The 25721-nt window shown below is 61.3% G+C and overlaps 2 protein-coding genes and 1 long non-coding RNA gene across 9 annotated transcripts; 1 reads left to right on the plus strand and 2 right to left on the minus strand.

The window, feature by feature from the left end:
• Positions 1–1807: 1807 nt before the first annotated feature.
• On the minus strand, positions 1808–5966 carry NDUFS8 (NADH:ubiquinone oxidoreductase core subunit S8). Its single transcript, XM_030833334.2, has 7 exons — positions 5867–5966; positions 4857–4914; positions 4717–4767; positions 4053–4142; positions 3786–3958; positions 2082–2210; positions 1808–1996 (listed from the first exon to the last, which is right to left on the minus strand). The coding sequence occupies exons 2-7, from the start codon at positions 4912–4914 to the stop codon at positions 1865–1867; spliced, it is 633 nt and encodes a 210-aa protein (XP_030689194.1). The 5' UTR covers positions 5867–5966; the 3' UTR covers positions 1808–1864.
• Positions 5967–6106: 140 nt separating this feature from the next.
• On the minus strand, positions 6107–25362 carry ALDH3B1 (aldehyde dehydrogenase 3 family member B1). 7 transcript variants are annotated; one of them, XM_060302849.1, is made up of 10 exons: positions 25230–25362; positions 20083–20245; positions 16444–16554; positions 16211–16331; positions 15803–15888; positions 15222–15303; positions 12628–13014; positions 11758–11924; positions 10085–10184; positions 6107–8055 (listed from the first exon to the last, which is right to left on the minus strand). In XM_060302849.1, exons 2-10 carry the CDS (start codon positions 20242–20244, stop codon positions 7865–7867), a joined length of 1407 nt encoding a protein of 468 aa, XP_060158832.1. In that variant the 5' UTR covers position 20245; positions 25230–25362; the 3' UTR covers positions 6107–7864. The 7 variants fall into 7 exon arrangements, with proteins under 7 accessions (XP_060158832.1, XP_030689191.1, XP_069902182.1 ...); XM_030833331.3 differs by lacking the exon at positions 25230–25362 and adding an exon at positions 24116–24486; XM_070046083.1 differs by having other exon boundaries at positions 7916–8055; positions 11783–11924.
• LOC138842769 (uncharacterized) lies at positions 22370–24451 on the plus strand. The gene is made up of 3 exons (XR_011377606.1): positions 22370–22426; positions 23950–24146; positions 24297–24451. It is a non-coding gene; the product is annotated as an uncharacterized lncRNA (long non-coding RNA).
• Positions 25363–25721: the final 359 nt, after the last annotated feature.

Consider the following 25721-nt stretch of genomic DNA (forward strand, 5'->3'; position numbering starts at 1 on the left):
GAGGGTGGGCAAACGGAGCCCCAGAGCTGGGCGCTGGCAACTGAGTCACAGCCAAGGCTAGTGTCTTCAGCAAAGTGGGAGACACTTTCTGGGGCACGGAGGGGCTACTTTCAAGGAGTAACCTCGACACAACCAGAGTACCAGTGGGGGCCTCGGGTCGATACTTCCTGCTCAGGGCAAACTGGAACTCTATCATGTTACAAAATGGCGTTAGAGCTGCACTCTGACCCAGCAGTAAGGGAGAGAATCAAGTCAGGAGCTGGATACACTCATCCATTTTATTTTATTTTTTTTGGCTGTGCTGCATGGCATGGGCAATCTTAGTTCCCCAACCAGGGATCGAACCCACAGCCCCTGCACTGGAAGTGTGGAGTCTTAACCACTGGACCACCAGGGAAGTCCCTAGACTCATCCACTTTAAATGAAAGTATTCTATTTACCTGCGTACAGATGGAGGCTCCATGTCAAGCGTCTAGTGCTGGTTATGTGTGGGAAAAGCAAAATTAGAGGCGATTTAGGATTTTCAAGCCTGCCTCTTACAACTGGCCTTGTTTTTGGAGAGCTCCTGCCCCCAGCAGCCAGCAGGACTAGTGGTGCTGGACTCGTGGACACTCCCCGGGCTCAAGTCTTCCTTCCTGGTCCTGCACTTCTCACCTCTGTGCCATTTTGTGGGTTCAAAGGACCCCAGAACCTTGGCCAGTGGTGGGGCCCACACAAGTCCTGGGCCACTTCTGCATCAGGAGATGGCCCATCCTGGCCTGGTAAGTAGGTCCAGGTGTCAGCAGGGGATCTGAGAAAAGGGGCTTCCTGGTAATGAGCTGGGTAATCTGGGTTTCTTTGCTGCAGGCCTTCTCAGAGCCTTGAATGTGCTATCATGCAGTGCCTGTCCCAGAGGGGAGAGGCACTTGGGGCATTTCCCACACTTACTGGTGCCTAGAACACCCTTCCAAGAAGCATCTTGGGAGATCAGTGTTTTGTAAAAAGCACTTTTGGAAATAATGGAGAAAGGGAACTCCGAGATCTCTCAGGCCCGAATTAGTTTTTTCATCAGATGTGTGCTGTGTGATCCTGAGCAAGACACTTCGCCCCTCTGAGCCAGTTTCCTCATTGCTGAGAATGAATTGAAATCCTCTCACACCTCTTAGCACCAAGTTAGAGGGGGCTGTTTTTGGCTACTCTGCTGCCACTGGGCTTGCGTGTGGCCCCAGAAGGAACCATGTCACTTGGCAGGGACTGCAAAGCAGGAAGTCCTGAGCGGCAGAAGCCATGCCAGCAGCCTGGTCTGGGGAAGCTGGGGAGAAAAGCGGATGTGGCTGAAGGAGAGGCAGAGCCAGCTCACAGGCAGCAGGGCCTGGGTCACCCCCTCGTGACTGTCACCGCCCCCCCCCCCAGAGCAGCCTTCCCCTGCCTCCCAGCAAGGATGCTCTGGCCTTTCCAAGTTCCTGCTCTTGATGTATTTCTGCCTGCGGCCTTGCGAGAGGCTCTAGGTCCTTAGGGTCTCAGCTGTGGGTGGCCCTCAGGAGAGGACAGGCCCCAGCCCCACCCCTTGGGCACACAGGATTATGGGAACAGTGGACCTGGGCCGACCTCCAGCCTGCGGAGCCTTGGGGAACATGCCCAGGAAGATGTGTGGGCCACACACTGCCGCGGGCCCGGGCCCAGCCACGGGGAGGGCCTGGCAGGTCCCACAGAGTCGCACAGGAGGGCGACTCTGTCCGAGGACCTGGTCCAATGGAGGAAGCCACAGGCCGTGGTCAGGCCGCAGACGGTCTCGGCCTGGACGGCGGACTGATGACAGAGGCGGTGGGGAGGTCAGAGCTCTTTTATTGGGCAGAAGGGGACCTCGGGCCAGCCGGCGGGCCGGTCACCGGTAGAGGTAGTCGGCCTGGATGTTGGCGGCGATCTCGGCCTCCCACTTGTCCCCGTTGTTGAGCAGCTTCTCCTTGTTGTAGAGCAGCTCCTCGTGCGTCTCCGTGGAGAACTCGAAGTTGGGGCCCTGCGAGCGGGGGAGCAGGCGCAGCCACGTCAGGCCCCTCCAAGGAGCTTCCGCCCCGGCCTCCCCCGCCGCGGGGCCTGCTCACCTCAACGATGGCGTCCACAGGGCAGGCCTCCTGGCAGAAGCCGCAGTAGATACACTTGGTCATGTCGATGTCGTAACGTGTGGTCCGGCGGCTGCCATCGGCCCGAGGCTCAGCCTCAATGGTGATGGCCTGGGGGGTGGCACAGGGTACTGTCACCTGCCAGCCACGCTGGCCCCAGGCACAGGATCCAGCCCCCGCCACGGCTCATTCCCACTCCTGCGGGACTGGCCCCCCGGGGCCTACAGAGCGGACCCTCTGTCATCCACTCTCGGCCCGCAGGTACCTTTCCGGACCCCTCTCCTAACAGGCCGCCCGGCGCGGCTGTGACGTCGGCCTCTGAGCGCTTGCCCTAGCTGACATTCTCTTGTTTGTTAACGGCCAGCACCTCCTCCCTGAGAACGTGAGTCCCACAAGGAGAGGGCCGTTGCCTGCCTTGTTCACCATAGCACCTGCAGACCCAAGGGGTCCCACCCGGTAAAAAAATGCCCCATTACTGTCGGTTGCATGTTGAACAACCTTCCCAATTACATCTAGTTATCCCCATTTAATGGATGAGAAAACTGAGGCTCAGAGAGGTTGAGGGGTTTCCCAAAGCCACACAGTACGTGGGGGGCAGAGCCCAGACTCAAACACAGGTCCTTAACTCTCACTTCCTGGGTGCACACTTGCACCAGCTGGGGGAAGGGGTGGCCTGGGGCCTCCCACAGCTGGGAGGACCTTCAAAGGGATGTGGCAAAGGCCCTCAGATGTCCCCAGGAGTGTAATGCCCACCACTCATAGTGGGACCTTTGGCTATTAGCCTCATCTCTTTGTGCCTCCGTTTCCTCATCTATAAAAATGGGGATAATAATCTCTACCTCCTAGAGTTGTTGCAGAGATGAGTCATGAGTTTGGCTCAGTGCCTGGTCCACAGCCGGCACTCACTGTCTGGATGCCACCACTGTTATTATTTTTTCGGGGCTCTCCTACGTGCTCCAGGTCGGTGGCTAGACTGGGGACAGCAAGGCCACAACCCGTGGCCTGCAGGACCTGGGAGTGGTCCAGGAAATGAGGCAGGTTGTGGACAGCAGCCATTCGGAGTCACAGAGATGTGGCCTGGAGCGGCCGCCGGGAGGGGGTCGCTGTGTGGACCGTGAGGACCCCTGAGCCTGCTGGGCTCCTGCCGGGCACATCCGCCAGCCCAAGAGCCCCAGCTGTGTCTGTCTGTTTCTGCACTAACAGTCCGTGTGGGACCCTCCGACAGAACCAGATGCCAGGGGCTCAAAGGAGCAGCAACCAGGGGCAGCGAGGGCCTCGGCTGTGGCACACGTGTCCCTAGGTCCGGTCCTGTGGTAGGCACACAGGCAGCGCTCCTGAAACGGCTGCTGCATCCGGGTAAAAGTGGAGACCCTCAGGTGCCGCCTCGTGGCTCGAGGCCTGGGTTTCATGCCCCCGACCAGACCCCCAAGGGCAGGACCCACGTGTGTCACGTGGCCTGCTCAGGGCTGGAAGTTTCCCTCCCCTGACTCACTGCCTCTGAGTCGGCTCCCATTCACGGGAGGAAGAGGCTCAGATCGGGAAAGGGACTTTCTGAGGACACCCACCCGGCAGGGGGCCCAGAGTTCGGGCCCAGGGCTGCCCGCTTCACTCTCTCTGCAGCAGGCTGTGGCCTCCCTCTCCCAGCGGCAGGGGCCGGGGGGCGGTCAGTTGGGGTCAGGGGCTCACCTGGGCTGGGCAGATGGCCTCGCAGAGCTTGCAGGCGATGCAGCGCTCCTCCCCGGACGGGTACCGGCGCAGCGCATGCTCGCCACGGAAGCGCGGGCTCAGTGGGCCCTTCTCAAATGGGTAGTTGATGGTGGCTGGCTCTCGGAACAGGTAGCTCAGGGTCATGCCCAGGCCTGGGGGCGGCACAGGCACGGTGGGAGGGGGCCCTCCTCCCTAACACATCTGTGCCCCCGACCAGCCGGCCTCCCCCCTCCCCCCAGGGCCCACCTCGGATAAGCTCGGTCCACAGCAGGGTCTGAGCTGCCCGGTCGGTCACCGACTTCATGTCCATTGAGGGCTCCCGCATGTTCACATATTCTGCAGGGGAGGAGGGCAGAGAGGCCGTGGCAGCAGGCCTCACACAGGCCCTCCCCAAGGACTCCAGCTCAGGGAGACGAGGCCTGGCCTCCTTCTAGGTGCAACAGCTGGGCCCCCCAGGGGTTTGTTCATTCACCAAACCTCCCCCGCCTCAGTGAGCACCCTCGAGGCCAGCCTCAGGCCCTGGGCAGTCCTCGCCAGCTTCTCCCTGTGCCTGTGTGGCCATCCAAGCCAGGAGTTGATGGGGGTTGGAAGGGGCTTGGGTACTGGGGTCCTGATGAAGAGGCACAGCTCCCAGGGCTCACACCTAGCAGCTCCCTCCTTGTCCTACACGGGGAAGGTCTGAGATCACACGGTGTAGCCACATGGAAGGCCCTCCACCCCCTGCAATGACAGACCCGGCCCCCAAGAATCATATTCAATCTTGATCACCATCCTCTTTATACAGAGTGGAAATTGAGGCTCCGAGAGGGCGAGCCCCCAGCAAAGCCAGGACCAGAACACAGGCCTTCTCCCCTGCCTCTGGCAGGACGATGATCAGAAAGCCTGAGGCTTGCGGCGCCCCGGGACTCACTGTAGGTGGCTGCCACTGTGCTTCTGTGGAGGCTCCGGCCACTAGGATGCCCTGCAAGGATAGGGGTTACGCTGTGCAGATGCGACCTCATGCTAGGAGGCTGGGCCCCTCACACCCAGGAAAGGCTCCCTTGGTCCTACCTGCACGTGCGGCCTGGGCCAGGGCCCGAAGCAGCATGGGCGTGGTCAGGCAGTGCATCTGTGGGCAAGAAGTGAGGCATAGGTGGGTCTCAGACAGGCATGGTTCCCCACCCCCACCCCCGGGAACCCTAGCATTGCAGGAGCCTTGACCCTTGACCCCAGTGCCACTGTGTCAGCTTGTCCCTGCTCACCCCCATTCCTGTCAGAGGCACAGACGGGCTTCCTGTTCCCAGGTGCAGGCCCTCCCGGCCTCCAACCTGACCCAGGTTAACACTGCCACCTGCCACCGGCGTTTATTCAGAGCTCACCGTGCCAGGCACTGTGCTAAGGGTCACACGCACTGTCACTTTGTCCACATGATGACCTCAGAGGGAGGCACAGATGAGAAGCCACAGCTCAGTCGTGTTAAGTGACTTGCCCAAAGTCACACACTGAGGGGGTGGGACCAGGATGTGAACCCAGGCCAGACCCCTCCCTTTACACCCCCAGCCCTCCCCTAATGAACCTTTTAAAGGCTTAAATAACCCTCAAGATCAAATTCCTCTCCCCAGCATCAAGGTCCTTCTGGAACTGTCTCCCAGCCTGCCAAGTGACCTTGGGTTTTCTCACTTGTGAAATGGGAGGTCACGAGAATGGAGGAGGCTCGAAGATGCCAAGGGTTTAGCCCAGAGCCTGGCGCTTAGCCGAGGCCAAAAGTGCCCCTCTCGTGACCTGTGACCTCTAGTGGGACCATTTCTTTTGACCGCTGACTTCAGTGCCAGGCACCCAACCCGGCTCCTTCCCCGCCCTTCCTCATGACCTCTGACCCGACGGGCGCAGGAGGTGCATATGCGCCCTGACGGTGCCGGTTTCCCGCCCGCTGCACGCTCAAGGACACAGAGGCCGCGGGTTCTGAGCGGGCCGAGATAAAGCCCGGGAGCGGAGCCGGCGGAGCCAACGGGGGCCGCACACTCGACCCCGATGCCGCGCTGCCCAGGCTGGGCCTTAACACCTGAGCCCCGAACACCCACCTTGAATCGCTGCCTCTCCTTCCAGGGCCGAGGGGCCTGTCCGTCGAGAGGCGGAGCCTACATCCTGGGATGCTGCCATTGGGCGTGGACTCTTCGTGGTGTGGTCTGATTGGCTGGTGGCGCAGCCGAAAGAGGCGGGATCGAAAAAGTCTTTTCTCCGATTGGCTAGGGGAGCAGGCAGGGGCTTGAAGTGGTGTAGAGCGCCGCCGGGTTGGGTGCGAGAAACTAGTGAGCCGGGACTCCCGAGCTCTTGGAGGCGGGACATCCGAGGCGTGGTTTAAGGTTGCTGCTCCTGTCGGACCCGGCGCCCTGGGCTGGAGGACACCCGCTCGCCCTCGGCGGGGCGTGTATGATAACGGTGATGAGAATCGTAGCCTGTGGTGATTCCTCGCGGGAGCCATGCCTACTCTATGCTAAACCTTCATCCTGGCGTCTTCATTTAATTCCCCCGGCAGCCCTGTGGGGAGGAACGATTAATTTCGCTTTACAGATGGGGAAACTGAGGCACGGACTTCTGTAGTAACTTGGCCTAAGCCTTAGATCTGCGAAGTGCGGCCGCCTGAGCCACTCCTGGATCTGTATGACCCGGGAGCCCCGTCCCTCAACAGCCCCCAAACCCGTGTTTCCTCCCAGTGAATTGTGTGGCAGAGGGACTCGGGAGGCTGCGGACACTGAGAAAGCCCCTGAGGCCGCCTGTGTGTTGGGGGGAGTGGAAGGTGGTCAGGGAGGGCTTCCTGGAGGAGATGATATCCAAGTAGAGCGCAAGGAGGAGTCGAGCAGAACCAGAAGGGCCAGAGAGCATGCCCAGCTTCTGTGCGGAGGTCCACCATAGAAGGAGCACACATCCAGTGCGTTAGAAGAGGGCAAGGATGGGTTGGCGGTGGGGGGTGGGGGGGGGAGCGTGTACAGGGCTGTGCAGAGCCTCCCAAGGATTGTTATGGGTCCAGACTTGTGAGCCAGGGGCACCACTGAAGGGGTTCAGGCTGAGGGCTAGTATGGTCCAGTGGGCTTTGGGAAGATCTCTGAGGAGAAGGGCTGGGCCCCGGGGAAAGAGGGTAGGTGATGGATGGCCCGGGGCACAGCGATTAGTGTGTGGATTGGGGAAGTCTGTGGTATTTTATAGAATCATCAAGAATTACTCAAAGATGGGACTTGGGAAGTGAGAAGGGAGTGTCTAGCAGGAGGCCGGGGAGTCTGGCTTTGTGGCTGAGTGAATGGGGGATCACTCCACGGCATGGGGGCCCAGGAGGATGAGCAGGAGAGGGAAGGGGAGGAGTCCAGTGTGGGACATGATGAGGGGAAGGTGCCCAGGGCCAGCCACTTGGGGGACAGGAGCTAGTTCAGAGCTCCTAAGAGGCCCGAGGTGAAGAGAAGGGAGATCCTACTATGGGCATCTCATCAACCTGACCTGGAGGGAGAGGTGCGGAGAGAGTAGAGGGAAGCAGCCTCCCCCCTCCCAAATGAGGAGACAGGACGCCTGGAGCCTGGAGTCGGCAATTAAGCTCCAAAATTTAATCTTCATGATGATCTCAGGAGGTGTTAATCACCTCCTCTGTGCAACAGATAGGGAACCAGGCTCAGAGAGGGCAGGGACGACCCAGGTCACAGCAGGCCCACAGTGTGTCATGGACCGGATGCCAGGACCCCTTCTGCACCCTCCACAGAAAGGGCACCTTCTGTCCTGAGAGGTACCCACATCTTCCCTCGTCTCCCAGAACACAGGTGGCCAGCGTGGGAGCGGGAGGGCAGGTTACTGCACTGTTTCCAATGCTCCCAAACCTTGGCCCATCCTGGCTGGGGGGCAGCTGAGGGCCTGAAAAGAGAAGCCCCAGGCGGGAGGAGGGCAAGCACTGGTCTGGGCCGTGGCCCCGGCAGGTGTTTTCCCCCTGTGTCGTGGACCCCAGGTCATGTCTCCACCAGCCTCAGGTGGCCACGGCAGCGGAGGACTCGTAGACGTGAGCTGGGAGGGACGCTCGGATCCCCTGTGTGCAGGGTGGCTCAGAGCAGGGCGCAGCTGCAGCTGCGTGTCTCCATGGCTGCGAGCAGCACCCTCAGGTTGCGTGGAGTGTGGGGCGGGTAGCGGAGAGCGTAGACCTTCTCCAGCCCAGGGCGGCGCAGCAGGCAGGCGCGGTGGTGGGAGAAGGTGTCGAAGGAGAACTTGCCGTGGTAGCTGCCCATCCCACTGGCGCCTGTACAGTGACAGGGAACACAGCAGTTAGGCCCCCAGTGGCCAGCCGAGGAGCGTCAGACAGACCTGGGCTCTGCCAGTCACACAGTATGACCTGGGTGGGCTACTTCACCCCCCGATCCTTGGTTTCCCCAGCTGTAAAGTGGGCTAATCATGAGATGCTGTGGGTAAAGGGCTTAGCCCTGAGCCTGGCCCCAGCACCCACTCAAATAAATACTGGGGACACCAGGTGCTGGGGCACGATGGGTAGACAGTGGTCAAGAGTGGATTCTGGGGGGGTGGGGGATGTATTGGGAATTTGGGATTAACAGACACACACTACTCTATATAAAATAGATAAACAAGGACCTACTATATAGCACAGGGAACTATATTCAATATTTTGTAATAACCTATAATGGAAAAGAATCTGAAAAGAAGAGCGTGTATATATATATAACTGAAATATAACTGAATCACTGCTGTACACCTGAAACTAACACAACATTGTAAATCAACATTTTCTTTTTTTTTTTTTTTTTGCGGTACGCGGGCCTCTCACTGTTGTGGCCTCTCCCGTTGCGGAGTACAGGCTCTGGACGCGCAGGCCCAGCGGCCACGGCTCACGGGCCCAGCCGCTCCACGGCATGTGGGATCTTCCCGGACGGGGGCACGAACCCGTGTCCCCTGCATCGGCAGGCGGACTCTCAACCACAACATTTTCAATTAGAAAAAAAGAGAGAGGAAAGATGGAAAGTAAAAAAAAAAAAAAAAAAGTGGATTCCGGGGCAGCTGCCCAGGGTTGAATCCCAGCTCTGAAGTAGCCATGTCACCTTAAGCAAGTGATTTCGCCTTGGTCTCCTCTGTGACATGGGGTGACGGTGGCACCCACCTCCTAGAGTTGTGGGGATTGAGCAAGTGTTCAGACCCATAGATACAGTAAGTGCTGTGTTGTTATGAGTCGCAATGTCCAGGTAGGGAGGCAGTCAAGGACCCGGCAGTGGGAAGTGCAGGGCACCCAGCCTGGTGGGATCAGGGGTAATCCGGGAGGGCTTCCTTGAGTGAGTGGGGCCTGAGGGATGTGGAGTTGACCAGATAAAGTGGATGTGTGGGGCAAGAGGGGCCCAGGCTCGGGGACAACTCAGGGAGCCTTGGAGGTGGGTGACCGTGGTGTGTCAGGACTTGGGCAGAGCTCTGTGTGTCTGGGGCAGCAACCAGGGAAGCGGGGCAGGGGCAGGAGCAGGACTCCGTGGCCAGACCAGGAAGGGTGGCCTCAGGGAGCTGAGTCAGAGCCCTGGCTCCGTCTGAGGGCCTGGGAGCCGTGGAAGGCTTTGCCAGGGGAGCAGCAGGGTCAGATTCACCTGCAGACAGAGCCCCACGCTTCCCTGAGGAGGGGGTGCTGGGGAAGAGGGTTCCAGAACTGGGGACGGCAGCGGTGCGCAGCCCTGGACCTCCACCACCACAGCATTGATCTCAGCCTGCCGTGCTCCTGTGACACCAGCCGCTCCCCAGGGAGGGTCCAGGCCCACCAGGGCAGCCCGCCAGGACCTGCTGATCATTTACTCTAGTGCCAGGTGCAGGCAGGTGGCGGGACGGCAAGCCTCTGGCCCTCTCGTCCCCTGAGGAGGAGGTGGGCTCAGAGAGGGGAAGTGGTGGCCTCGCATCACACAGCCGTCAGGCTTGCTGGGACCAGCCTCAGAGGCCAGGACTTCACAGCGGTACTGGGGGCTGCTGGGGCTTGGTGGAGGGGGGAGCCGGCAGGAGCCCCTGTCTCCTGTGCGACATGCCAAGCATGGGACAGAGGGGACACAGGAGGGGTTAAAGGAGCAGCACGTAGCCTCACTGTGGAGTAAAGAGAAGGCCCAAGGCCGCCCTGCGTGTGCTAAGCCCCTGCAATCACAGTGATGTTTAAAAAATCCTGAACTGTGTATCTGTGGGTCCCCCCACATATGTAAATGCAGAGACAGGTATGGAAGGTTCCGCCTCAGACTCTGCAGAGGGGAGCAGGGTGAGAGATGACGGTAAGAGGGCATGGCTCTGCCGGCACGTACCCACTCCTCCGAAGGGCAGGCTGGCGACAGTCATGTGCATGAAGCCGTCGTTCCCACAGAAGCCCCCGCTGCTGGTCTGGGCCAGTACCCGCTTGACCACCTGGGAGAGAAGCAGCTATGAGGCTGGTGGCGGAGCTGCCGGGGCCGCGGGGGCTCTGTCCAGACCCCTCAGGGCCCTGGGACCCACTGCAGGGTCTGAGGCCACCGTGAGAGCTGGAGGCGGTGGCTGTGGAGCAGCCTGCCACCCGTCCCCAACTGGAGACGTGTTTCCTGAGCATCCCTTGCTTGTGGCCCATGCAGGTGAGTGTGGACACAGACTCAGGCCTGATGGGGAGGTGGGAAACCCAGCATCCTCCTGGGGACGTGGAGGGTGCAGGGTGAGGGGCGGGCAGTCAGGGAGGCGTTCCTGGGAGGGATGTGAGGTGCCTGCTGAGTCTCAAGGCGGGGCAGAGATGAGTAGGAGGGCCCCCCAGGCAGAGTGAAGGGCAGGTGGGGAGGCCAGGGGTGGGGCGGGGCAGGGACGCAGCGGGGGGCCTGTGTGCAGCACAGGGAGGACGTTGAGATTTGGGTTTTGGAAACATGAACTTGATCCTTGCTTGACTTAATGAAGGCCCTTCCTCTTCAGCCTGTAGGTGTATTTGAAGAATGAGGGCGGTGGGGTGGGGGTGGGGGACTTCCCTTGTGGCGCAGTGGTTAAGAATCTGCCTGCCAATGCAGGGGACACGGGTTCAAGCCCTGATCTGGGAAGATTCCACATGCTGCGGAGCAACTAAGCCCACAACTACTGAGCCTGCGCTCTAGAGCCCGCGAGCCACAACTACTGAGCCCACTGCCACAACTACTGAAGCCTGTGCGCCTAGAGCCTGTGCTCCGCAACAAGAGAAGCCACGGCAATGAGAAGCCTGTGCACTGCAACGAAGAGTAGCCCCCGTTCGCCTCAAGCCCCCGTTTACCTCAACTAGAGAAAAGCCCACGCGCAGGAACGAAGACGCAGTGCAGCCAAAAATAAATAAATAAATTTATAAAAAAGAAGAAAAAAGGGGGGGGGAATGATTAGTAGACACTAAACAGTAGTTGCACGAAAACTTGGCTATAGTTAGTTGCAACGTGTGACCCTCAGGTAACAGCTAGGTCGGGGCTTGCCTGCTGGTGGGTGGAGTGGACCCCCATCTGCCGACTCAGAAATCCCACTGAGAGAAATCCCAGGGAAGGGCAGGGGACCAGGGCTCATGCTTGGGCCTGCATGTCCTGGTCATTCATCCTCCCCCAGTCGTGCCATCCCACGTCGTGTGTGCCTTCCATGAGCCAGGCAGAGGAAGGGGACACTGCCGCCACCAGGCCATGATGATGCAGAAGCATGGAGGTGGGGCTGACTTAGAGGGGACACTGGACCCTAGAGAAGACCCTGGGGAGCCGCCGACTAAAGGCCCAGAAGAATGTGGCCTAGATTGGACGGCAGGGGGAGGCCCTGCTGCCCCGAGCAGGAAGGAGAGGGACAGAGCCAAGATAGCGCCACCGTCCCAGAGCTCCTATGACTGCCCCTGAGGGACCAGGACGCCCGCCCCTCCTGCCAGGCCCCTTGGTCCACTCTGGTCCTGGTGCCACCTCACCCTCTGCTGACCTCACTCCACCCTCCACTGCTGCCACCCGCTCCCACCTCTGTCCAGCCCCACCTGGCTGCTGTTGGAGAAGGCGTACAGGGCCAGGGGCTTCTCCCGACGGCGGATGAACTCGACGGCCTCGTCCAGGCTCCTCACGTTCATGATGGGCAGGATGGGCCCGAAGATCTCCTCCTGCATCACCGGCTCCGTCTCCTGCACGCCCACCAGCACCGTGGGAGCTGCCCGGGCACAGGGCACGGCTCAGCCCCAGGGCTGGGGCCTCGGGCAGGCAGGGCCCAGGGACCCAGGGCTCCAGGCTCAGGGACGTTCTGGGGAAGGTGATCTCCCCACAGCCCCCGGGAAGTGACCTTGAGGGGCTCCCCAGCCTGACCGGGGCCCGTGGGGCCCAGAGAGCCCCTCAGCCTTGGTCTTACAGTCAGAGGGTGACCGGACCTGAGGTCCCGGGTCCCAGCCTGCGGGGGAGCAGCGTCACCCTCTGAGCCGTTCGGCCCGGGAGACTGGGGCTGCTTTGTTCACAGCGTAGCGGGTGCTCAGGACGGGCTGTTGAAATTCAGAACCAGGAATCGTGGGCTCACAGGACCTGGGGTCATGGCCCCGTGGAGCAGCAGATCTTGGGGCTGAAGTTTGGAACCTGAGCCCTAGAACTCTGGGGTCTGAGCTTGGAGAATCCAGAGCCTGGGCCAGAGGGCTGAGTCGTGGGGTCACAGGCTCGGACACGGCAACGCGGAACACTGGTGTCACAGAATCGTGGCACCAGAGCCGTGGACCAGGCTGGGCTCTAGCAGTGGGGTCGGGGAGCCTCAGGGCCTGAGGTTACAGGCTGGGCCCAGACTCGGGGCCCAGCTGTGGCCCCCAGCGTGGGGGGGCCTTAGCTGGGGTGGGCTGGGAGTGGGGCACAGTGGCAGGGAGGGCGGGACTCACCGATGTAGCGATCGCTTTCATCAGTCTGGCCCCCGATGGCCACGTGGCCACAGCTCAGCAGGCCCCGGAGCCGCTGGAAATTCTTCTCACTGATGATGCGGCCCAGGTCTGGGGAGCTCTGGGGGTCTTCGCCATAGAAACGGGTGATGGCACTCTGCAGGGCGGGCAGCAGTCGAGCCTGCATTTCGGGGCTGCACAGGATATAGTCGGGGGCCACGCAGGTCTGGCCGGAGTTGAAATAGCGGAAGAAGGCCACGCGGTTGGCCACGGTCTGGGGGTCGCAGTTGTCATCCACGTAGCAGGGGTTCTTGCCCCCCAGCTCCAGCGTGACGGGGGTCAGGTGCTTGGCGGCAGCAGCCATGACAATCTTGCCGACTCGGGGGCTCCCTGTGGTGGAAGGAACCAGAGTGGCTCTCGGTCACTTGGGCCAGGTGGGATGGCCTCAGCCCAGGGCTGGGACCCCTCGAGGGGGCTCACTCCCTGCCCTGCGGCTCCCTGGAGAGGCAGTAGAGTAGAGGGCGGGGTGGGGGTGGGTGGGGGTGGGCGGGGGAGAGTCGCCCTCACCTGGCTTTTCCTTGTCAGTTGCTGCTGCACTGGGACCTTTTTCAGGTCGTCCCCCCTCCCCTTCCTCCCCCACTCCCCCACCAGCCCCTCCGAGGAGCTCTGCCCACAGCTGCAAGCCAGGCCCAGCTCCCTGTCCTGACCTGCCCAGGTAGACAGCCAGGAGCCCCCGTCTCCCTGCTTCTGATCCCAGCTGGGCCTGCAGGCGACTCTTTCTAACCTGCCGCCCTAAGTCCCTCCCCACTCTCCACTCTCCTCAGAAAGTAACTCCTATGGCCCGGCTCCAGCTCTAGCTGGTCCTCATTTGGGTCTCCCCTCCCTGACCTAATCTGGCAGCCTTGGCGCCCTCCACACCCACCGTCTGCCCCCTCTTCCCCTGGGTCCCCACCTCTCCTCTGGGCTGGTGTCCTGGGTCTCACAGTCCCCTCTTCCACTCAGCCACCCCCAAACACTCCTGACAGCGCCCCCAGGCCTCGACACACTCTTGCCCACGCCTGGCCCAGGGCCCCACGCTGCCATTCCTGTGATGTGATAACCCTGGCCTTTCTCGCCAGCCACCGCAGCCCGAGGGAGCCCAGAGTCCAGACACCTCTCTGGTCTCACTTCCTCCTGCTTCCCTGCCCTCGTTCCCTCCCATCCAGGCCCCCTTGTCGGCTGAGCCGGCCCCAGGGGCCTCTCCCTACCACGGCTCCTCCCTTAGGTCCTCCTATCTTTGTTCAAACACCTCCTAGTCTGTCCCGCCTTCCTGACTACGCCCACAACTGAATTCCCCACCTCCACCCTGGTCACCTTTGCACGGGCTCCATGACAATGGAGGAGGCTTTAGCCCTGCTTTATCCCAAGGCCTCGCGGTGCCCGTCTGCGCTCTCAGTAAACATTCACCGAGTGAGTGAGTGAGTGAGTGAGTGGCTGCTGCCCAGGCCACGTGCTGTGACAAAGGCTTCCATTCATTCATTTGTCCTTAAGACAGGCCTGTGACTTGGGGATGGCCCCTATCATACCAATAAGGAAACTGAGGCCTGGAGAAGTCAGGAGATTATGGTGGAGTAGCTTCGGGCGGTCCATCGGCCTCTGCACAGACTGCCTCGGGGACCTGGTGTAGAAGCTGGCCTCCGGGGATCTGCCTGCCTTGCCTCTGCACCCTCGGTCCTGGGGGGCCAGGGCCCAGAGTCCACTGAGCTTCGGGCTGTGATGGTGGAGGGTGGTCAGGCGCCCCGCCACCCCCCACCCCGGCTTCCTTCTCCTGGTGTTTCCAGCCCCTGGGAATCTGTAGGAACAGCTGAGGACCCTGGCCCCTCTGCTCCCACAGTCGCCCTCCCTGTCTGTTAAGGTGGCATCTGGCAGGCCTTGTCCTGGGCTCATGGCAGGGTCTGGGGAGGAGAAAGGCAGAGATGGCACGTCCCCTGCTCTGATGGGGACAAAGTATGCAACACAGGAGGCGGGTCCCCTCCTCCCTCCTCCAGGGCCTCGCCTTGTCTGTATCCTCCACCCTTTCATCTCTTCTGGAAACTCCATCCTGGTCACTTGAAGCTAGGTGGTATCTGGACCACATGGGCACATGTCAGGGTGATGGCAGGTGACCTCTGGGAGCAAAATACAGCCTGCCCCAATCCTGGCTAGTGCAGTGGGCACTGCATCTTTTTGTCACCCAAGCCCCCAAACCCTCATCTGTCCAGCCCTCCAGAAGGGCCGTGGGCGCAGGAATGAGCGCCTGGCACAGCGGGAGCTCAGCAAGGACAGATGCTGTGATGTGTGAGGTTGTGAGTGGTGGAGAGGCCTGTTTCCGGGATGGGGCCCATCCCTCCCAAGGGTCCCCAGGGGTCCGGGGCTGCTCCCCAGCCTGCGCAGGGAGAGTGGAGCAAGCTCGTCCTGGGGCCGAGAGCACCACCCAGCACTTGCCCCAGTCTGCATCCTCCCTGGCTGGCTGGCTGCTTCTGTCCCTCTCTCAGAGTTGGGGATAAGACCCCTAAGGGTGGGGCTGGGCAAGCTTCTCACCTCTCCCATCCTGCACAACCCCCAGACTGGCTCCTCACCTGTGAAGAAGATGTAGTCGAACTTGTGCTCCAGTAGCTGCCCGGTCTCCTGGGGCCCGCCCAGCACCACGGCAAAGCAGCTCTGCAAGCCAGACGGGCGGAGGGCTCCCCCTGGGACCCCAGCCTGAGGGCCCAGAGGGCACCTGCCTGCCTGCCTGCGTGCTTGGGACGGCTCCCCCCTTGCCTGGGGCCCGGGCTCCAGGTGGGCTGGGTCGGGGGCAGTGGGGAGCGGGGAGCTCCCCAGGGGCACTAGGCACAGGCAGTCCCAGCCTAACAGGTGTAAGGTTGGGGCCTGGCGGGTTTGGGGTTGGGACTGAGGCCGGGGCTGGGCCAGCAGGGCCGACCAGAGACAGACAGGGACCCCCGGGGGACAGGCCCCACCCCTCTGTTTCACTCCGAGGGAAACAGGTTGAGAGGGGCGGTGACCTGGCCAAGGCCACACAACCCAGAGGAGGCAGGAGTGAGGCTGGAACTCAGGTCCTGTCTGAGGAGCCACGCCAAGGGCTGCCCGGCCCAGCGGGGCCTGCTTAGCCCTGCTCAGCCCCAGTGTAGCTGCTTGCTCTGTACCTGGCCCTGCTCACCTGGTCCAGGTATCGGGGCAGCACCTCGGCCAGGACCTTCTCAGTGCTCTTGCTGACCTCCGAGGGCTTCAGCACCACACAGTTCCCTGAGGGGCGGGGCGGGGAGAGGGGGTGGGGTAGGGTGGGGCGGGGAGAGGGTGGCCGGTTGTAGCCACTCCCCGTCTCCATTCAGTCCTCACACCTGCAGGGCAGGTGCGGGCCTCACTCCACCTTCAGGTGAAGAATATGGCTCAGAGAGGTGCCCTGCCGGCCCCAAGGCCACACAGCCTGCGGATGGTGGGCCAGATGGGAACCAGGCCTTCTTAGCTACCTGGTGCCAGCTCCCCGCTCCTCCCTGGCTCTGTGGGCGGCTGTGAGGCTGGGGGGATGGACGGGAGGTGGAGGGAGAAGGTGGTGCTTTCCTCTCACCTGCTGCGAGGGCGCCCACCAGGGGCTCTAGGCTCAGGTTCAGAGGGTAGTTCCAGGGGGCGATGACGAGCACCAGGCCGAAGGGCTCCTTCCGGATGAAGGCCGAGTCCAGCTGTGTGGCCTGGGTCGGGGCCAGAGTGATGGTGAACGGTGAGGTGCCAAGACCCCAGCTCCTCAGCACCGCCTGCCACCCAGAGAGGCTGCCTGCGGCCCTGACGCCCAGGGCCACTCACCAGGTTCCTGGGCACTTTCTCATCCTTCATCCAGGCCCGCAGGTTCCTAAGGGCCAAGTTAATCTCGTTCTGGCTGATGCTGATTTCAGACACCTCTGACTCGAAGGCTGACTGCAGGGGAGGGGGAGGGGCAAGGGCAGGGCTTGGGCCAGGGTAGCCAGGATCCGCAGGTGGCCGGAGCCCTGGGGTGGGCAAAGCCTCCCCAGGCAAGGTCTGTCTTATTCACTCATTCATTCATTCATTCACTCCATGTTCACTGAATGGTTAGAGCGCGTGGGTGCCGTTTCTGTGCCGGGGATGCAGCCGTGACTGAAACAGATAGAAAACCTGCCCCACGGAGCTGACATTGTAGGGGGACGGTCGACGTGATGATGAGAACACTGACTACTCCATTAGGACGTGACAAGCGAAATGGGAGGGTGAAACAGGGTAAGAGGGATAGAGACTGCTGGAGTGTGTGTGCGTGTGTGTGAGTGCATGTGCGCATGTATCTGTGTGTGTGTCTTTGCTCTATTTTATATAAGATGGTCAGTGCCAGCCTCTGGGATGGGGTGACATTTGAGCAGTGAGGAAAGGGAGGGAAGGAGCCCATGGATACCTGGAGGCAGAATATTCCAGGCAGATGGTATGTCCTGTGCAAAGGCCCTGGGGCGGGTTCAGGCTTGCTATGTTCCTGATTAGCAGGGAGAAGAGTGGGTGAGGTGATGAGGCCAGGCAGCTGGGGTGAGGACTGTTGAGCAGAGCAGGGACAGGCTCTAACTTAAGTTTGAACAGGACTGTCTGTGTGGCCCTCTGTGGCCTGCTGTGTGGATGTCAGTCTGCAGGGGACACTGGGGACAGGTGTCTCTGGGTCACTGGGGACTGGTCACTGGGGACAGGTGTCTCTGCCATCAGTTCCCACAGCCCAGAGGCCAGGGCAGATTTCAAGGGCAGGAGTCGGAAAAAGGAGACAATCAATAGGGCTTTTGTCCTGATCTATGCCGGCTGGCAGGCCTGCCCCACCCCCACGAGGGAGAAGGGAGCAGCCTGTGGGCTGCAGGCAGCTGGAGGCCCATGGCCTAGGACACAAGAGCCAGGCTGTCCTGATGCCTGAGACTCAGCCATTATGGTGCAAGTTCCTTCCTGTCAGAGGAGAGGGCGATGGGCCCAGGAGTGCCAGAGCTGAGCCTTGGGGGGAGGGGGAGGGCGCAGGGACCTTGGGGGGAGAAGCCACGCCCACCAGCGCTTCTAGGGGCTGAGCCTGCTTCAGGCATGCCTTCTACTATGTCTGTGTCCACAGCCCATACTCCTGCCCAGCGAGGTCTCCTGTGACCTGACTGAGGTTTGGGCCTGTTTGAGGGCTAATCTGAACCCCGCTGAATGCCAGGAGTTTGGAAGAGTAGCAGCTGTTTTGAGCCAGGGTTCTGTGCCCTTAGGCAAGAACACGCCCTCTCTGAGTCTCCTCTGGGGGTGACTGGGGGTGACCACCTCTACCTGGAAGGGCTGTTGGGGGTTAAATGGGACGATTTGTGCAGGTCAGACAGGGCAGATGCTGCCTGCTGGGAAGGCGGGGGACAGGGCTGGCTGAGCCCAGAGGGAGGGACCAGGCCAGAGGCCGGGACCAGATTGGATTTTCTGGGCTGCTGCTTCCTTTGTGGGGCGCGGGCTCCTGGAGGCTTGAGGGTTGCAGGCAGGAGGTGAAATTTGAGCCATAGGGAGAACAGGGACCAGACAGACCATCGGGTCAGGTCTCACGGAGGCGGCCAGGCCAGGCCAGCTGGTGGGCAGGGCAGAGGCTCAGTGGGGTGTCAGTCCCCAGGGAGCCCGACATGCCAGGGTAGGGGGTGTGAGCCCCCTCTGTCCTGGACCAGGTCCAGTGAATGGACACTCCCCACAGGGAGGCAAAGTCAGGCCCCTTGGGTGTCAGAGAGCCAAGGAGAGTACGACCCGGTGCCTTGGTTTCATAAATGGGGTAGCAGACGATTCCAGAAATGGCAGACGAGGGAGCCCGGTCTCACCTGGCTACAGTCCTGGAGCGTGGTGATAAACAGAAGGTTTGAGGACCCCGAGAAAGGGCGTAGGCGTCACCAGGAGGCCACGTCCTCAGGACAAGTCCTTGTGGCCAACTTGTGCTGCCCCCGTGAACGGGGGTGCCCTGATCCATGACCCCAGGTGCCACGAGGTACTAGTCTCGAAGTGACTGCTCTGGACACCTGGCTGGGTGCCTGCAAATCAGGTGGGGCCCAAGGAGGCTGCAGAGGGCCTCCCAGGCCTGCCAGTGCCGGCATCTCTTTCATGAGCTGGGTGGGGCCAGCAGGCCCACCGGAAGGGCAGGGGAGGCAGGAGGGCAGAAAGGGATGACCCCAGGGTTCTGCTCATGGGCTCAGGAGGTTTGGGGAGAAGATGAGCTCAGCGCTCAGCACGAGCCAGTGTGGGACTGCTGCAGCCCCCTGGGGACAAGTGGTGACCACAGGGGCTGGCCGGCAGCCAATGTGCACCATGGGCCTGTCCTAGGTGTTAAGTATCAAAACAGCACCTCACCAGCTGGTAAAGAGTCACAGCCTTGGAGAGTTACAGGTGGTGAGGGGCCAGTGGGGCGTCAGGGGTGAGCTTGGGCACCGTGGCCTTCGTGGCAAGCTCAAGGGACATTTTGTCCAGAGAAGAAGCCCCTGGACAGTTGTCCTAGGGCAGCGGCAGCCACACGGGTGGGCCCTGCTGGCTGAGACGGTGGAAGGCTGCCTACAAGGAAGTGTATTTCTTGAGGTCCTGCTGTGGCTGCTGCTGGAGATGGGAGGGGCTGAGCCCCCAGGCCTCCAGGGTTTGGACAGAGGCCGTGATGCCCACGGTACCTAGTGAAGCAGAAGTCCTCCACATGCGGCCCTAGCGGTGTGACCCAGCTCCCTGGACCTCATCCCTTGCATACCTCTGCCTCTTCCACTCCCCTTCAGCCACTCTGGCCTCCTTGCTGCTCCTCAAGCACAAATACACCAAGCACCTCCTGCCTCAGGGCCTTTGCACATGCTGTGCCCTCTGCTGTTTTCCCCCTTGTCCACGTGGATCCTTCCCCCTCCTCCTTCAAACGCCACTGTCTCAGAGAAACCTTCCCTGACCCCCACATACAAAACCGCACCCTGACCCTGGTCCTGTCTCACCCCCTTCACACTGGGAGTGTCTCTCCACGGCATTCATTACCATCCAACATGCTGTGTATTTACTGTCTAGCTGTGTCTCTCCCCAGGAGGCCAGCTCCCTGGACACAAGACCTTGGTTTTATTTGTTGTATCCCCAGAGCCTACAACAGTACCTGGCCCATAGTAAGTGTTCAATAAATAGTAGTGGCGTGGGGGAATTCCCTGGCGGTCCAGTGGTTAGGACTCCGCGCTCTCACTGCCAAGGGCGCGGGTTCAATCCCTGGTCGGGGAACTAACATCCCGCAAGCTGCACCGCACGACCAAAAAAAAGAAAAAAATAGTGGAGTGAAGGAAGAAATGAATGAATGGGTGAATGCAGAAGAGCGGGTTACGGCACAGGAAAGGAGGCGGGGTTTGACGGCTTTTAGTTCCCCCTTCATGGAGGATGCAGCTGTCCCCATCCCCCCTGTCTCAACCTCCCCACCCCTGCCCTCCTCCTCCCACCCCTGCCTGTCCCCCCACAACCCACCTTGTGCAGGTCCTGCGCCAGCGCCTCCTGCAGAAGCTGCTTGTTCTCTTGCAGGAAGCGGCTCAGGCCCTTCAGCTGGGCAGCCCGGAACTCGGCCGGCCGCGTGCACCCCGAGTCGAAGGCCTCCCGCAGCCGCTGCAGCGTGTCCGCGAAGGGGTCCATCCTGCCGGGCGGGGCAGCGTGGGCCGGGGCGCCCCACCTCCAGGCGCCCTCCACCGCCCCTGCCTGCACCCGTGTGGGCCCACGGGCACCCCCATGGGGACTCACACGTAAGCCCAGGGACCAGGGCTGCCCCACCTACATATACACACAAACACACACACAAGGGGCACACTTGGACACCCACTGACAGAGCTACAGACCACACCTCTTAACCAGTGGGCAGGAGGGTTCTGGACCCCAAGGCAGTCACGGGACTGGGTGTGGGCTTGGGGACAGCTACTCCGTGGCCCCTAAGAGTGAGCAGGGAGCCAGGGGGTCACGCTTCTTCCTGCCACCCGGAAATTAGCCCTAAGCCATGGCCCCCACCCTACTCCGGTGCCCCTCCTGGAGACGGGTAGCCCTTACCCCAGCAGGTCTGAGTGGAGTAACCAGGGGAAGTTTGGTAACTAGAGGCGGAGTCCACCAACCACCACTTTGGGACACTCCCAATACGAATGCTCTGTTCCCACTGTCCCCAGCCTGGGGGCCCTGCCCAGGGTGGCCAGGCTGGCTGGTGGTGGCTCAGAGGGCTGGGTGACAGGACTCCTCTCCCTGTGCCCCAGCTCCGCAACAAGACTGGGAAAGAAGAACCCCACCTCCCAGAGGCCCTGCTGCCCATCCCAGCCCCATCGGCCACAGTGTTGGAGAAGCAGGGGATGCTGAGGGGTGAGGGGTGAGGGGGCACTCAGACCTCCATGCTGTCATCAGCCAGGGCTGGAAGGCAGGGTAGGGGCTCTGACATTCCCCCGGGCGCCCGCCTGCTTACTTGAAGTTCATCAGAGGAGCTCTCTGATGCACTTAGTCCTCGGCCTGGTGCCAAGGACCAGTGGGGACCCTTTCCTCCTTCTCTCTCTGACTCACTTCTCTTCTGGTCTCTGCTTGGCTGATGCCTCCTTCAGGCAGCCCACCATGATTACTCCCTTACACATTCTCACAGTGGGCCCTTGGCTCTGCTCCCCACCGCACTGTGTCATACCTTGTGATGAATACCTGGTTTCCTTCTGCCCACCTCCCTGCCCCGCCTCCCCATCCCTCTCTTTCCTCTCCCACTGGACTGGGCAGCAGGACCCCTCTTTGCCTACTTAACTTATCATTTGGGGCTTTGTGCCCCAATCTCCTCATCTGTTAAGGTCACCCTTCCACCTACCACCTGATGGGTGTTTATCAAGGAAGAGACCGTGCTGGCCAGTTCTAAGCCCAGGACAGGGCGTCAGTGCCCTCAGGGTTGCCAGCTATTGTTAAGTGACTACTGCCACCACGGCCCTAAGTTTTCTGGAGGACTCCATGAGCTGTTCCAGCCAACAGGATGGCCTGCCCTGGTGGGCACTCTGTGCTGAGAGCCTGCTGGAGCCCTACGCTGTCCCCATAGGCATGATGGGGGCCAAACTGACCCCACAGGCCTCCTACTCTGATCAGGAGAAACGGGGCAGTTGTCTCGGGCACAGGGCGGGCACCACATCCCCCAGAGAGGGTGACTGTAGCAGAACAGGGACATCATCAGAGCCCCTGTCACTCCACGCTTGTCCCCAGCTCCAACCCTCCTCCAGAGAGGAAGGCATACTGGCCAGAGACCCAAGAGCTAAGAGACTTGCTGACCCCTAAAGCCGCCACCTGAGCTCAAACCCTGACCCTGCCTCTGTAGCTGTGTGACCTTGGGCAAGTCACTCATCTTTTCCCTGCCTCAGTTTCCATGCCTGTAAAAAGGGGATGCTACCGTTCCACCACATGAAGCACCGGCCATTGTGTGCATGGTAAGAGCTTAATAATGGTCAGCTGTGGTTATTGTTACGAAGTACTCAACAAATATTTATCCCTCTTCCTTTCCCCCATCCTCTCTCACCTTCAGACTTCTGCTGATGGATGCTGAGGGCAAACCACACCCACCCCTCTCCCGCCTCCGCAAGGGTCTTTGCACTTTCCTAAGAGCCTGCAGAACCCACAAAAATGTAAGGCACGTCACTTGAAGAGGGCATCTCCGAGTACAGTGTGGGGTGGGGAGCTCTGCGGGGGTGGAGGTCTGGTTGGAACATTCCAGCAGCCTCTCCTGGCAACACTGAGGCCAGCTCACACCATATTGCAGTTTGGTCAGGACCGAGGCCCCAAGGGGAGACTGCTGCAGGGCAGGGAACTGGACTCAACCCAGGTAAGCAGATGTGCAAGGCTGCCTCGGGCCTGGGGGGACCCCGGGCCTGTGACCTCACAAGGGAGCTGAGCAGCCACTGTGGACACACAAATGAGGGGGTTCCTTCATCGGGTGGTCTGGCGGCCCTAAGCCCACCTCCCTGGGAGTTGCTAAGTCACTTGATGTGGCAAGGGATGGGCCTGGTTCCCCGGGCCCCAGGGCCAGCCACCTTCCCTCAAGGCCATGAGCCTGGGGATTCTATAATAATAATAATAATAATACTCCTAGTGACTAAGCACTGACTGTGCCGGGCACTGTGCCAGTGTGGGTGCCTGATGTGAGTGCAGCATAGCTTTTGGCTGGCACCCCTGTAGGAAGCTGAGGCCCAGGTCATGGGGCATCAAGGAGGGAGACAAAAGGGGCAGGCACTCAGGTCTGCTGCCTCCAAACATCATCAGGGAACAGCTGCTGCCCGAGCCCCGTCCCTGGGCCCCGGCTGGTCCTGCGGATGAGCTACCTCCCAGCCCCCACCTCTGCCCACCCTCTCATCCTTTCTGCCTCGGTTTCCCTGTCTATACCACAGGCCTTCTAAGAGCACCCTCTGTATGACGTGTCGGGGGCCTGAGGACCTGGATCCAAATCCCAGCAACTCTGTTTATTAGCTAGGAGACCTTGGGCAGGTGGCTTGGCCTCTCTGTGGCTCACTCTTCCCATCTGTGCAATGGGGATGGTGCCTTGTAGGTACCCCATAGTGCTGTGAAGTGCTTGGTGCAGGGCCGAGCCCCGTGAGTGCTCAGTGAGGACGGCTCTGAACGATGGTTATTCAGACTGCAAAGGACAGCTGTGCTGGGGGGTCTCGGGGAGGAGACCCTGGGGTGGGAACCCGAGGAGACCTTGGCCCAGTGTGGGCACCAGGGAGGCAAGGACATCAACTTGAGACCCAGGTGGGGGCAGGGATGCGGGGCTGGGAAGAGTGACAGAGGTGAACATGGTGGTCTGAGGGCCCAGGGGACCCCCATCAGGCTGTCAGAAGGTGGATGGCACGGGGCTGCCTCGAAGGCTCTGCAGGTCCCAGTACCCTAGGGTCTCCAATCTGATCTCCCCTCCCTGCCCCGTGGAGCCTTAACCTGGATTTTTACAAGGTCTCCCAAACTCTGGGGAGCGGCCCCCTCCCTTCCACGGCGGGTGTGGGGAGCTGGGGACCAACCCTTGGCCGTGGGCCAAGCCAACCCCCGCCCCACCGCACGGAGAGGCTGTGCCCCCGGCTGCCTGACGCTGGCAACCTCGCCTTCCTGGACCCAGGCAGAGTCCATTCCCAGGAACGCGACCGCTCAGAACCGCTCGCTGCACAGCCCACCCCAGCAGCGGGCATGCGTGGCAGTTGCCCGGGAAATGTGTTGACAAATGGATGCTTGGCCGCCCCCAGGGACAGGGGTGCACTCCTTCCTGGGGCGGCCGTCCAGAGCAGGGGCTCTTGGCCTCTCTCTTCGCTCTCTTAGGCTGGGGCAAACGGAACTCCCTTCCCCCTTCCCCTTTCTCCTCAGGCGAGCAGAGAAGCTCCGAGAAGACAAAGCTAGTCCCTGCGCGTGGCCGTGAGTGGCCAGGCTTTCCAGGACTGACGGCAGCCCAGAGTGCCCAAGCCAACCTGCCAGCGGGTCCTTGGCCCTGACTGCTCGCTGCTCTATGCCCAGCCTCTGCAGAACACCGTACCTGAGGCCCTGCGAAGCTGCCCTTCCTCCTGGTGGGCCCTGCTCTACCCAGCTGCCCTTCCGTTATGAAATGTGCAAGGCTGGGCCAGCCCCTGGGGTGGGGCTGTCCTGGCCTTGTGCCTGACTTTGACTCTGGGCTGGCTGGAGGCTGCAGGCTGAGATTTCCCCATCACTTCCCTCAGGGGCCTCTAGATCCTTTCCTGGACCACAGAGAAGGAGCCAGGGCGCAGAGAGGGCCAGCACCAGGCCAGGGCCACACAGCAGGTCTCCAGGGAGCTCTGAGCTGAGGGGTCCATCTCGACCCCTGATGGGAAGGATGGAGGATGAGTCCAGAGTAGTGGACCCAGGAATTACGGTGTGGGGTGCGGGCTGTGGCCTGGAGTAGCAGGGGGAAAGCCCTGCTCCCCACACCCAGCCCCCCCACCGCCAGCCCCTCTGAGCCTCAGTTTCCCATCTGCAAAATGAAGAGGTCTGATCCAAAGACAGCTGGAGTCCAGAAATCCAATCCCAGGGCCCAGGCCTGCCTGCTGCAGGCTTCGTCCCTGCCCTGGGCGCGTCTGTGTCCGACATCACGTCATCCAGCACCCCGCTCACAGCACCTGTCACCCTGCAACCTGGCATTTTACAATGAGGAAATGGAAGTCCAGAGAGAGGGCACAGGGCATGAGTGGCAGGCTGGGACCCACATGAGAAAGTGTTGCTCCAGAGCAGGGCTGGGTCCACCCCCTGCTGTCCCCTCCTGCCTCCCCGGAAAGAGCGCCACCCTCTGCCCTCTAGGTGAGCCGTCACGATATAAGTGTCGCCATGAGGTTCCTGTGTCCCTGCCCCTCAGCCTCACCCCACCCCCACCCCGGGCACACCTGTCAGAGCCAGCACAAAGGGGGACGATCCCCTGGCAGGTGCTGGTGTCAGACAGGCAGGCGATTAGGTTACAGGTAGGGGGACAGGAATATCCTTTGTGCTATTGCCCCATGCCTGTCGCCCTGGGCCCGCTGCTGCCCTTCCACCTTGGTGCCCTAGGTCTTGTCTGGGATGCTGGCCCAGGGCCTCTGGGCCGACTGGGCACCTGGGAGATGCTCCTCACTGCCCCCACCCTCCCCGCTGCCCCTGCCTACCTGGGAGGGTAGGAGAGGTCTCCTGGCCCACACCTGCTCTGGTAGCCCCTGGAGGCTTCAGCCGTTTGGGACTGGGGTAAGGGGCTGCAGGGGCCCCGTCCTCTTCGTGGGATGGAACCCCCAGCCGCTGCCTGTCACGTGGCTCAGCATGTGACAGCCCTGCCCTGCTGTCTGGAGCTGAGCCAGGCAGAGGCAGAGCCAGTGTCAGGCGGGGCTGGGCTGGAGCTGAGCCTGGCAGCGGTCAGCCAGGAACCAGGTCCAGAGAGGGGCAGCCACTGATCTAAGGCCACACAGCAAATCAGGGACCCACCTGGGGAGGTATGGTGGGTGGGAGGGGTATTGCAGGATCCTGAGGGACCCCTCCCTGACCGGGGATACCTCCTGCAGGGGTTACCCCGAACTTGTCATGAATTCAGCCTGGGAGGTCCCCAAAGAGGCCTGTCCTCCTGACACAGGGGTCCTAACCTGGCCTGGGAGTGAAGCTCGCCAGTC

The sequence above is a fragment of the Globicephala melas genome, chromosome 8, assembly GCF_963455315.2.
Source record: "Globicephala melas chromosome 8, mGloMel1.2, whole genome shotgun sequence".
NCBI classification, from domain to species: domain Eukaryota; kingdom Metazoa; phylum Chordata; class Mammalia; order Artiodactyla; family Delphinidae; genus Globicephala; species Globicephala melas.